The sequence below is a fragment of the Hyla sarda genome, chromosome 4, assembly GCF_029499605.1.
Source record: "Hyla sarda isolate aHylSar1 chromosome 4, aHylSar1.hap1, whole genome shotgun sequence".
NCBI classification, from domain to species: Eukaryota; Metazoa; Chordata; class Amphibia; order Anura; family Hylidae; genus Hyla; species Hyla sarda.
In genome coordinates, this window is record NC_079192.1 from 337,070,017 (window position 1) to 337,083,742 (window position 13,726).

The 13,726-nt window shown below is 36.6% G+C and overlaps 1 protein-coding gene across 12 annotated transcripts in view; it reads left to right on the forward strand.

Annotated features, from left to right (window-relative positions):
* Window positions 1–13,726, forward strand: part of TENM2 (teneurin transmembrane protein 2) — a 2,592,228-nt gene that overhangs the window by 1,924,985 nt on the left and 653,517 nt on the right. For 7 of the 12 annotated variants that reach the window (XM_056575104.1, XM_056575105.1, XM_056575110.1 and 4 more), the window contains one exon: window positions 6,582–6,692. The exons of the other annotated variants lie outside the window; for them this stretch is intronic. In XM_056575104.1, coding sequence (XP_056431079.1) covers window positions 6,582–6,692 — 111 coding nt within the window. The remainder of the gene's footprint in view (window positions 1–6,581; window positions 6,693–13,726) is intronic. 12 annotated transcript variants of the gene reach the window in all.

Sequence of the window (13,726 nt, forward strand, 5' to 3'; positions counted from 1 at the left end):
CCTCCATGACATGGAAGTGACGTCACGGCTATGCCCCCTAGTGACATTATGCCATGCCCCCTCCATTCATGTCGATGGGAGTGGGCGTGACAGCTGTCACACCCCCCTTCCATTTACATGAATGGAGGGGGTGTGGCTTGACAACACTAGGGGGCATGGCCATGATGTCACATCCCCATCTCGGAGGCAGCACCTGGCACAGAATGCTGGGGGCTGCACAGTAATCGTGGGGGTCCCTAGGATAGGGGATAAGATGTATAAAGCTGGAATACCCCTTTAAGTTGACCATATACTAGAGGTTTTAGTTTTCTATTTCTAAACAGATTGATTTTTATAGCTGTGAAGATAGTTGCTCTGGATGACAACACCACAAGTTAAGATGAAAAATTTAAGATCTATTGTTTTGCACAAAGAAGTGTTACCAATGTCTAAAATTACTGAAATAGTCCAGCACATCATATCAGTTTTTACACAAAGCAGTCTTGTTGTCCATTTCTAGCACGTTCTTATGTTAAACAGGTGGCAAAAAGGGAAAAAGGGTGAAAGGTGGCAAAAGTTGTCAAAATCAGTCATAATGGATGACAAAAATGACCAGTGTATGGTCTGCTTTTATTCAGCTATTAGGACTCACACATCCTTTCCTCCTCTGCTCCAATAAAGATGTTCTTCTGTGAAAAGGCTTTAATATGCTGTGTATATACTATCTCTTTTTCATTCTTTGTAATATATGTGTAGAATATGTGCACAAAAATCATACAAAAAAAAAAAATCCCAACTCAGTAGATCTCTACTTCTTCAAGGTTGCTTACCTCTGATCTAAAGAATCTTTCATGTTGACATTTCTTAGACTGCCTAGTTTGATATCTTTTAAACACAGCAGTTAAATGCTGTTAAATACGTATTCTTCTGCTTGGTCTCAGACATCATAGAGCCATTGACTTAATACTCCATCCGTGCATTTATCATGCTAGTGCAAGAGCCAAGCAATTGGATGACTTTGAAATGCCTCCTCAGATATCAAAGCCTGTGACCTTTTTTTTAGCAGACTAACAGGTCATTTGATGCCTCAGATAAATGTATTGACCTGCAACAAATGTCCAGACACAGATCATGTTTAGTGGACGGTAAATCAAGACTATTGCTGTTTTACATAGCTCTGTAGAGGGTGGCATTATTATCCTTTTTGTATAAATAATAAATTAAAAGCTCCCATTTTCATCTATGAAAAGTACAGAACGACAGGCTGTAGCTGCAGGTTTCAAAGTTTCATACAGAGTTGTGGGACTTTTCTGTAGTAAAATGAAACTGTACATGCACACAGATTATCTAGTTGCCTTAAGCAAACATAACTTTAGTTAAAATGTTGTTAAACATTTACGTGGTTTATGAAAATGTTTCAGTGTTACAGCAGAAGATACCTGCGAGATTAAAGGGTTTGCCACCCGGTTTTTCTCATACTCTCGGGGTATACATTAGAATCCTGTCAAAAAAGGTTGCCAGTGTATAAGATGGTATAATGACAGAAAACTCATTGGCCCAGTTTTATTAATCTGTCTGAGACAAAAATCTGACATTTTTTGTCTCAGACAGATTGCAACCAATCACAGCTCAGCTTTTATTTTACCACAGCAATTTGAGAAATGAAAGATGAGCTTAGAATAGTTGCCATCTGTCTAAAACAGAAATCAGACACATTTTGTCTCACACCTTAGGCCCTTAACTTAGATAAACCAAACGTAGTCAACTAGTGAACAGCAGACCGCGCTTTTCAGTCTGGCAAAATAAACTTACAGTATACATTCAGAAAAAAGACACTATAAACATTTCTTTTTCTCACCAACACCTCCTGCTAAATTCTGCTACAAGTGTTTTAATGGACTTAATATAGTCACTAGTTACACACGTTCGGTCCATTTAACTCAATAGGCCTGCCGCCAGCATGTCATTGTATAGGTATATATAGCCAACCTTTTTTGACCGTTTGCCAATGTATACCCATAGCATGTGGTTAAAATGTAATGTGAACATAGCCTTACTCTTTTAGACATGACGTGTTTGCTCTGGATTTGCAGTAGTTTACAGTAAAACTTCATCCACATCTACTAGAAATATTCTACATGCAAATGAAAGCATGCTGGAGATTTTCACATCTGCAATATGATCATTCTGTTGAGTAAACACGACAAATTTTCACTGCAGGTTTTACTCTTTTCAGTGTATAAAGTAACACGTATCTTTTGATGCAGATTTATTGTGCATTTTTGTCAAAGACTGCAGCAAAATTTATCTGATATGTCTGGACCTGGCCTATGGGCTTATTTACACGTGGGGGTTTTCTGGCATGTTTGCAATAATTATTGAAAAATTTAATGCACACTATCTAAAATGAAATGTACAAAGAGATCATGTAAACAAGGTTTATCTTGTGGCAACCACTTTAGATGGGATCAGAATTGAATATTCTTTCCCTGGTTAGACAATCTACATTTTTCCAACTCTTTAGGGTACAAAACACTATTTTCTAAAGTGTTAATTAAACAATATAATATATATATACATATATACATACAACATATATAAAAAATTCACTACAAATAATTACCCTTTATAGGACATTAAACCAAAGGTAGTTTTAAAACCCATAGCAAACAATTATCATTTCATGACCAAGCCACCCCAGGGCAGAAATATTTTGTCAAACTTAGGCTTCTCACACTTTCTTGCATCAGAACCAATCCCTCCTAACATTCTCCTCTTTGGAGGGGTACAACACTGGTTTTCAGTGACGTTAACATATCATAATTAGACATGAGCGGCATTGCCCATATTCGAATTTGCAATATTTTGCGAATATATAGACACATATTTGTCCTATATTAGTGAATTTCTTAATATTTGCATATTCACATATTCACGTATTTGAGGAAATAAACAGTGAGGGGGTGGGCAACTTTACTTTGGTTGCTAGGGATGTTGTCGATAACCTCTGACAAGTGTATTTGCATCATTCTAATTGGCCCACAAGTGAAAAAAAGGAATATGCGAATATTCACATATGCGAATTTCCGCATATGCAAATATTCACATATGAGAATATGCGCATATGTGGAAAAAAGGGAATATTCATAATTTCGAATATATAGCGAATATACTCGCAATATTCGCAAATTCACGAATTTGCAGTATTCAAGATAAAAATTCGAAATGCGAATATTCGAGCCCAACACTAATCATAATGATGGTTGTCTGAAGAAAATGCAGTCGGCGCTGCTACAACTTCCACCTGGGAGTACACCTTGCTGGAGCTAGTCCCTCAATGCAGTATTACAACCGTCTATAAGCTTGACTTATACCGTGCTCAGTGATGTAAGACAGAAATTGCAAAATTTGTACTGGTATAGGTAAGAAAAAACTCATGGCACACGATGGTCATGCTTCTTACATTTATACCCAACAAGAGGTCACTTCACAAGAAGAGACGTGACAACGAGCATTCGTTTCGCGGCTACACGCCGCTTCTGCCGGTCCCTACCGCGAAAAAAACTCTCGTCATCCCGTCTCTTTTCTACCCCCTCCCAACATGTGAAGTGACCTCTTGTTGGGAATAAATGTAAGAAGCATGACCATCTTGTGCCGTGAGTTTTTTCTTACCTATACCAGTACTAATCATAATGATAATAAACATAAAAGTAAAATATATATTTGTTATATGTGCAAAACGATTAGTCTCCAAAATGTATATTTCTCTGGGTTTTAGGAAAAGGGAAAGACTTGCTAGTATAGAATGGCTCATGTGGCATAATGATCCATGTAAAGGTCAAGAGGCTCTAAATTGATAAAACAGCACCCAGTGTAGCACATCTATGCCTTAATAGGTCATATGAATAAAGGTTGGTTTCATTTGACAACCTATTTAATCGCTGCTATCCATGGATACATGTACAAATCACCCCCTGTTCTTAATAACTGGGTTGTTCTTATGTAATAATGCTGTAGCTTTTAATAATACTATTAGTTCTTACTGTCATGAATGAGACTACAGTACTACTAAGCTCATTTACAAGCATTTTTCTAGATATAATTATTGGAATTAGGGAATTGCTTCAAAGAATCATGCTCTAGTCTTCAAACCATTGAACTATTTGTTAAATACTTCCATCTTTACCTTGACCATGAGGAAGAGGTTTCTAATTGGTATTTCCATGTTGTAACATTGGCAATAAGGCAAATGATAATGAAATTCATATCTCATTCCATGTTCTATCCTATTTTGGTCTCCCCAAGCACTAATGTTTCTATTGTTATGAATATTTTATGCTGGTATTAATATTTTGTGGAAGATAAGGGTGGTGTAGAATCTCGATGGAGATTTTAAAAACATGCAAAAGATTACCCTCTCTCCTTCCTATTAAACTCTTCAACAGCATGTTAGATTTCCCGGAGCTTCAATCAAACACTTTTTAAACAAATTGAAATCCTCAAACTATTATTGATATGCCTGTAGGAATATGATCCAGATGTTTATTCTGATTTGGAAAAAAAACTCTAGGCAGATATTTTTTTAATGAAATGGTAAATATTCTCGTAGTGTGCTCTGGAAAGTGGTTTTGAAGTAGATTTTCTGCCTTAATCCAGAGAGAGGAATTCTGGCTTCTCTGTGCTTAGCTTCTGCATATGCTTGTCTTGTCAAAGGATGGTGGTTCACAATGGTTACTTATGGTTATGTGTCTGTACATTAGCATATTATGATGGCTTCATTTTGTTCGTCTGGTCTATAGCTCTTATACATTTAAATGAAGAACACAAAGAGCTCGATTTAATTTTACTGGTTCATTAGCAATTCTAAGTTGATTCATATTTAAGTTTGTAAAATGTGCCAGTTAATTGTTTTTTTAATGTCATTCTGCTGCTAAAATATTTCCCATAAACTTCACAAATAAACTGCTCATGTAAATTTATTAATGAAAATAGAGAAGTTAAAGAAAATGCCATTCCAACTACTATACAAAAAGCTCTTTTAGACTTTAGAAGTGCATATTACAATTCTCTTTCTCTATATAATAACTGCATCCTTTTTTTCTGCATCCTTTTTATCTGAGTATTCATCAAGTAAATATATTATTCCAGATTACATGAACTTTCCATTTATGATGAGAATGATCGGTGTATACATTTACATATATTATATACCGGTTAGCCATAAGATTAAAATTAAATACAAGTGAAGTGAACAGTCAGTTCTCGAAGTTCATGTGTTGGAAGCAAAAAAATTGGAAAGCATTACAATCTCAGTGACTCACTGACAAGGGGCAAATAGTGGTGGCTAGACAACTAGGTTAAAGCATGTTCAAATCATTAGGTTTTGTGGGACATTCTGGGTTTGCATCAAATGTGGTCTCAGGAAGGACAACTGGTAGACTTGCAACAAGATCATGTACATTGAAGGCTCATTGATACATGTGGAAGTAAAAACTAGCACATCTGATCCTGTTCTAAAGAATTGCAGCTGTAAAGATTGGCAAAAAAGTTAATATTGGCTATTAACTGTGCCAATAAATGTGCCAGAATATACAGTGTATGACAGTTTTCAGCATATGGGACAAGGCAGAGTGTCCATGCTGACCCTTTCCCACCACCAAAAGTGCACACCATGGTCGTATGAACATTGGAATAAAGTGATCGGATGTGATGAGTCACTTTTTTTTTTTTTATATGTGGACACCAGGGCTGCACAAGAGGAGGAAGGCAAGCCAGCAAAGGCAATGTAATGCTCTGGCAGTCTTATGCTTGGAAACATAGGCTAGCATTTATGTGTTCTAGTTTTTTATTTGGCCCCCAAATTCCTAAAACTTCTTCCAACAGAGTATCTTTAGGATGTGCTGGAAAAATACATTTGATTCATGGAGGCCCCACCTCAAAACATTTAGTAGTTAAAGCGACACTGTCATCTAAATAAACCATTGACATGTCTTAGTACTGAGACCCCATCCATTTTCTAGATATAGTCCGGTAAAGTGTGCAGCTGTATTTTTCACTGCTCGATCCGACTGATTGTAGAAGAAGAGCTCCATGGGCTTATAGAACTCAACTCCAGCAAAGAGTCAGAACGAGTAGAGCACTGAGGAGTACACACCTGGCTAAATATAGAGTCTAAAAAGGGTCTAAGCATTGAGACTCCAAAATATCTAAACTTTTGACATGTCTGTGAGATCTGTTAAAGTAGATTATTAAGTACAGTAACAATACATCATTAAAGGATCTTCTGCTTATCTCACTGCCTGACACCACAGGACACAATTTCAGAGGTCTGTTGCAGTCTTTGCTTCCATTGGCCAAAGAGGTTTTGATAATATGAGGGGAAGCTATACAACATTAGGCAGATGTTTTTCGTTTTATGGCTGATAAGTGTATACTACTACATAACATCAAGCATCACTACCAGTTAAAGTCAAGCTGACAAATAGGGTTAAAACTATGTGCTTTAAATGAGCAAATAGGATTTAGAATAAGCTGAACACATGAAGCTCTAGCAAGGGATTATTTATTTGTGTTTTTATTATTTTATCTTTTTTTTATAACAGAACTCGCAGAAGGACAAAGAGAGGGAGATGGAGAAACATATATACTCTACCTCCAAACTGAGGCTTCTACACTGCTGAGGGAGGGAGACAAAAAACAAAGATTTCTAGGAGGTAAATGTGTTGTACTAAATGTAATAATGAAAAAGTCAAATTAATTATTTGGAACAGGCCAAAATTCCTCTTAAATTTCCAATGCTTTTCTTGTGTGTAAATATTAAAGGGGTATTCCAGTTTTTTTTTTAACTTAAATTATGTATCACTGATAGCAAGTTATATATGTTGTAAATGTACTTGTATTACCTGTCAGGGTTGGATTGTACCAATTTGTGCATTTTCTTGCCTCTGGAAGTTCTGCATTGTTTTGTTCTAGGAATTACTGTGCCTTTCCCAGCTTCCTCTGTGGCTTGTGACAACATGTTGCACGTCAGCTGATCACATGGATCACTGCTTCTTGTTTTTCCTGATGCGCCAAAAAACCCCTGCCCCGCTGCATCAGGGAGGAATGGGTCCAGCAATCTGCAAACTGTGCTGAGATTGTAACATCCGGAAAACACGTTCAAAGCAGCCAAGCCCCCTGTAATCAGCTGCCTTGCAACATGTTTTCTTAAAGGTGTACTCCGGCCCTAAGACATCTTATTCCCTATCCAAAGGATAGGGGATATGATGTCTGATCGCGGGGGTCCTGCCACCGGGGACCCCACAATCTCTCATGCAGCACCCACCTGTGTGAGCTGCACGCCAGTACTGGAGGCTCCAAGTCTGAAGCCTTACGACTACAGGGCCAGAGTATCATGATGTCATGATACTCTGGCCCCGTAGTCGTGAGGCTTCAGACTTGGATCCTCCAGCGCTGGCGTGCAGGTCACGCAGGTGGGTGCTGCATGAGAGATTGCGGCAGGACCCCAACGATCAGACATCTTACCCCCTATCCTTTTGATAGGGGATAAGATGTCTTAGGGCTAGAGTACCCCTTTAAGCTACACAGGAAACTGGGAAAGGCTCAAGACAACAGTTATTATTAGTGCAGAAGAATTCAGAACCACCGGAGGCATGAAAATACTAAAAAGGGCATGATATGCCCCTGACAGGTAATACAAGTAAATTTACAACATACATAACTTGGCATCAGGGGCACATAACCTACAAGCACAAAAAAATGGAATACCATATTAAAGAAAGTTAACTACAATAGAATTTATCATACACAATCCAGATCAGTTCTGTTCATCGTGGGCCTCCCTTATTTCTGAAATGTTTGCATACAGTATAATTGCAAAGCAGCAGCACAAAATGGTGTTTACATGCATAAATTAAATATTCCAGCTTGCTGCTATCCTAAAAGTTTCACATAATACTGATATGCAATAAAAAACTTGCAATCTGAATGACAAATAAATACTATTATCAAAAATTCAAATACCACCATGCAGTATTCTATGAATATAGGTATATACTATACCTCCATGCAGACCCAAACAATGTTAACTTTAACCAGGGCATACTTGTAAGAAAATAGCCAGATGGGGCGTCATAGTGGGGTGATCCCTTCAAATTTCAGCTGCTTTACAATTTAAAGAAGAAAAAAAACATCCCGGCCGTTCAGCGAAGCTGATTGGGACCATCGCTGTGAAAATGTGCCTCCTTGCCGTCTGATCGGTGGCTTGATGCTCTAGGAAGCCTCAGCATCCCAGACTAATCGAGCACCAATAACACTGATCAATGCTATGCTATGGCATAGCATTGGACAGGATAGGCAATCTGAAGTTTACATGTAACAGTCCCCTGTGGGGACTATAAAATAGTATAAAAAAAGTTTCAATCACCCCCCCACACACACTTTTGTCATTTAAAAAAACAAATATGTAAACAAAAATAAACATAAACATATGTGGTATCACCATGTGCATAAATGTCTGAACTACAAATATCTAAGATGAATTTAACTGCTCAGTCAAAGTCCAGAACTGCATATTTTCGGTCACTTTGTGTATAAATGTATAAAAAGCAACCAAAAAGTTGCATCAAAACAATAATGGTACCGATAAAAACTAGAGATTACAGCACAAAAAAATTTGCCCTCATATATATTTCCCATGTATACAGAAAAATAAAAAAAGCTACAGGGGTCAGAAGAGGACATTTTTAAAAGTACAAATTTTCATACAAAAAGTTATGACTTTTTTTAAATAAAACAAAATATAAGTTGGTTATCATTTTAATAAAAACAGAATACAGAATAAAAATGAATTTGTCATTCTACCAAATAGTGCAAAAAAAAAAAGTAGAATTGGAAGACACCAAGTATTGCAAAATGGCATTTAAAAAAAATTATAATTTGACCCACAAATATTTTTCTTTGGTTTTGTTGTAAAATTGTAAAATTAGTGGTGCAAAATCAAGCCCTCATATGGGTCTGTAGGTGGAAAATTTTAAGCGTTATGATTTTTAGAAAGTGAGGTGGAAAAAATGAAAGTGCAAAAATAAAAATAAAAAAATGATGTCCTAAATGGGTTAAGTACATAAAATGACAATAAATACAAATGTCATAAACTGAGAAAAATGTGCTCAAATATTATCTGTAGAATACTACCATAGAGTGTTCAAACAGTAGCTCTACATTATGTCTTGCAAAGCATAACCTTTCTGGTATGCTGTGTATATGGTAAAATCACTGGTCTTCGCCTAACAGTAAATACTGATCACAATCTTTACAGTATAGTCATATATTGTGCTTTAACATATTGTCCATGGCCTTATGAAGTCAGTGTTTAATGTCACATTCCATTCTTTTAAATGGTTATCGAGTTAAAAAAGATTGAAACAGCTGCACATGCTATAAGGTAAAAAAGAGAAACCCACTCTTCTTTTCAATTCCCTGGCAATCCAGCGCAGATGCTACAGCAGTTCCCCTGTCTTTATTTACAAGCAACCACAACTTCGGGGCAGTCAATCAACAGCTTCCGTAGTCACATGCCATACTACTGGCACCACTACCCATACCTAGAAAAGGATGACCTCATTGGAAGCATTGCAGACCAGACCCCTTTATTATCAGACCCAGATCAATTCCCCAAACTATCAGACTCCAGACCATAAAGACGGAAGATAAGTGTTGATAACTTTTTATTTTATTTTATTTTTTTTAAACTTGCTAGAATGCTAGCATTTAAAAAACAAATAAAAACTGGAATTATCTACCATTGCTCCCCCAGCACAGTTATTTGGTATCGCGCTCCCGTTTCTTGAAGTCTGGCATTACACTGCAGCTCAGCTAACCGCTGGACACATCAATGGCCTGTCTTGCCCAGTAATTGGCTGAGCGGCAGTGTGACATATTAGTCCCTAGTATCAGGCTGAAGACTGGGGCCAGGGCTCTACACGTCATACTGGCAATCAGCCTATCACTAGCCAAGGCTCGACATTGCTGGGACTGTCAAATAGTTGTGCCACACTGTGTCGAATAGACCACAAAAACAAAAAGTGGATTGCTGTGAAGGACAGAAAAGCATTACTGTTTACACCAGGGGTGCGATGGTACATAACTCCAGTTATTGTTTTTTAAATGCCGGCATTCTGGACAAAATAAAAAAAAAAACTTTTATCCTGGGATACTCTTTTACTTGTGTACGTGAATTGCTGAGATTTGGCTGCTCTCATATTGGATACAATTCTTAGTGTCATCCTAATTTTGTGTTAGTTTTGTAAAGTTTTGTATACACTGATGAAGCAATAAGAGTTGCTGCAATCCCTTTATCTGGTTCAGTATTTAGGGAAATGAGGTACAGAAATAAACTCAGTAGTGGTTATTGCCAAATAAACTATGACACATTTTCCTCTTTACATTTGATGTACTTGTGCACATTGGGGTTTATTTACTAAGAGTAGAGTGTAGTTTTCTTTGTGTGTTTTGATTTCTGACAGGTATTTTCCCTAGGTATTTACTAAGTTTTCCCTACATTTTGCACTTTTCCCTACTTTTTGCTTTTTTTACAACTGTTCTGATCTGTCGTTTTTTTTCCAGCTCAAATCCACCACATTTTCTGTGGAAACCTTAGTAAATGTGTTGGGATTTTTCAAAACTGTCGGGGACATGCCCCATTTGTCGGGGACATGCCCACTTCCCTGTGACCACATCTCCATTCCAGGTTTTTCTTGTAAAATTGAGGGCTTTGTTTTTTTTGGGTCGCAAATTGTGTCGCATAGAACGTGCAACACAATTTGGGCACACAACACGACAAAAAAAAGTCGAGATCACGTTAGTAAATAAACCCCATTGTCTTGGTACATTTTCAGATTATTCAGTTTTCTATCTGCAAACTGTTTTTATAAATTTTTTCATTATTATTCAATAAAGCATAGTGAAATTCATCATTCTTTATTAGGCTAAGTTTCCATTTGGTTTTTTTTCTGTCAGTTTTGGGAAAACTGCCACTGCAGTTTTTGAACCAAAGCCAGAAGTGTACACAAAAGGAATAGGACATATCAAGGAAGGACTTAAACTTCTCCTCCCTTATGGATCCACTTCTGACTTTGGCGGAAACTTATCTTACGTTTTTATACAGGAAACATACAGTTTATGATATAGTACTTGATTTTGCACATTGAAATTAATAAGTTGTAAAGTGCAAAATGGCTCAGTGCTACTCTGTAGCAACTATTTATGTAAAATTATTAGAACATTTGTCACTTTAAAAAACTGTGGGAACAAAATATGTCTCACAAACAAGCCAGTCTTTCACTCAACACAGAGTATTACAAATCATATATATATGTTCTCATTTCAGAACTTATTATCATCATTATCTTCTCTAAGACATCATATGCATGAATTTACATGTACTATACAAACTGTTGAATGTTTGTAACTATTTATTTATTTATTTAAAAAGCAAGATTGTATATAGTCAATGTGAACTTGTCATGTGTGCAAGCATAGGAGGGGGTAAATGCCTTAAGAGTCTTATACACAGACTGGTTATAGACCAAATGAACGGTAGTAAGAGAGATTGATCTTGATAACTGGCCCATGTGAAAGAGCCAGTAATGCCAACTAACCAGAAAACACTTGTTCATAGGCAAATCTTATTGTCTACTCAGGCTCTTCAGTTGCCCATGCATCACCCCATATATCTATTTATCTATCTATCTATCTATCTATCTATCTATCTATCTATCTATGTATCTATCTATCTATATATCTACACTGCTCAAAAAAATAAAGGGAACACTAAGATAACACATCCTAGATCTGATTGAATGAACTAATCGTATGAAATAATTTAGTCCTTACAAAGTTGGATGTACTGACAACAAAACCACACAAAAAATATCAATGGAAATCAAATTTATCAACCCATGGAGGTCTGGATATTGAGTCACATTCAAAATCAAAGTGGAAAACCACACTACAGGCTGATACAACTTTGATGTAATGTCCTTAAAACAAGTCAAAATGAGGCTCAGTAGTGTGTGTGGCCTCCACTTGCCTGTATTGTTGTACTTAATGTAGACCCCAAAAATTAATCTCTATGTTTAATGGAATAATGGCATGATGTGTCTGCATGTTGTAGGTTCTAAATAGACCACAGTGTATTCTAAAGTTCTCCTCTACAAGTACCAGTCTAGGAGAAGAATACTTGTTGTCTCTTTAGATATTTAAGGCTGTTTAGATAAGACAGAGATAACAGGAATAGTTAGCCAGTCTTGTGAATGTTATTCTGACTAACAATTAATTATCCATTTGACCAGACACAGAGAGAGATTTACACGTCTATGTGAAAGAGACCTCCATGGTATTCTTATCTCTCCAATAAATTTGGAGGGAGGCTCCAAGATGTCTATGAGGAGTCAGGTTTTAATTACTTATATATGTCAAAAATAATCCCTGAATTTTTAATTATGGCTCCATACGTCAAGTGTGGAATGTGGGTTTGAGACCAGTTATTGGAAGTTAACCCTTAATGTTGAAGATGCAAATTGCTTATGCAATAGCACCCCCTAGGGTAGGGGTAGTTGACATTACACCTACAGCAAAGGCATTATGGGTGATATGCTCAATGCATTCTGGGTAATATAGTGATGTCATAGCCATTACCATACGTACACTCCCAACCTACATTCATTGGGGAATTCCAATTTAGGACGATGTGTGTAACTAATTAAAAAGTCTGGTAAACCAGATGTTAAGGACTGTAGAGAACACACAAAGACACAAAGGAAGAAAGACAAGGGAAAAAGAAAGACAGAAAGACATAGAACTCTCCCCCACACACAGGAAAGAGGTCCAACAAGGTGGAAAAGCCATGTGAGATCCCAGCAATTCGGACTGATCACACAGTACCAGACCATTGGCTATCCATGATGATGAGATAGACCGTTCAGTTTTCCTAAGAGCCGAAGGGAGGTTCTTACATAGACTTGGTAAGAGACACAAAAATGGTATTCCATTTAATTAAGACCAATTTGGATAATATGGATTGAATTATACCATTTAGATTGGCAAATAAATTAATAAAATAAAATAATTATTTATCTCCATATTGAGATTATAGTTTTAGGATATTGTGAGACTTCATTCTAACTGCAGAAGAATCAAGACACATAATCTATCAAAGCATAAAAAAATTACTTATACATATTGATAGAATTCCTACTCACCAAACTAAGTGTTATAAGTATATTTCCCACACAGGAAACTTGTTTCAAGTTATTCCTCCTAAAATATAGTCTAGTGAGATCATAAAACTCTGCCATGTGTCTTAATATCTTACCAAGATCATGTATAGCAAATAGTCCAGAATGGGGTTGAAGTATATAAAATTTCTTCCATGATTATATCCTTAGATGGATTTGCTCATTCTTGGAATCATGTTATTTGTAGTTGGTTAGAAGGGGGCGGGGAGTGTATTTAGCATTCTATATTGATATGTCTATAATTAGATATTGCCCATCTTTATTTCATAAGGTTTCCTCTGGACACAGTGATTTGTGACTTTTTTCTTATATGATATCCTAACCTAGTAGCATTTGTTTCATTATAACAAGTTACTAACTACTCACATCCTTGAGCGTTAATGTCATCTCGTCATAAGAAGAACGTGTTGATATCTGAGGAAATAGTCGGACTCAGATGTGAATTGTATTGA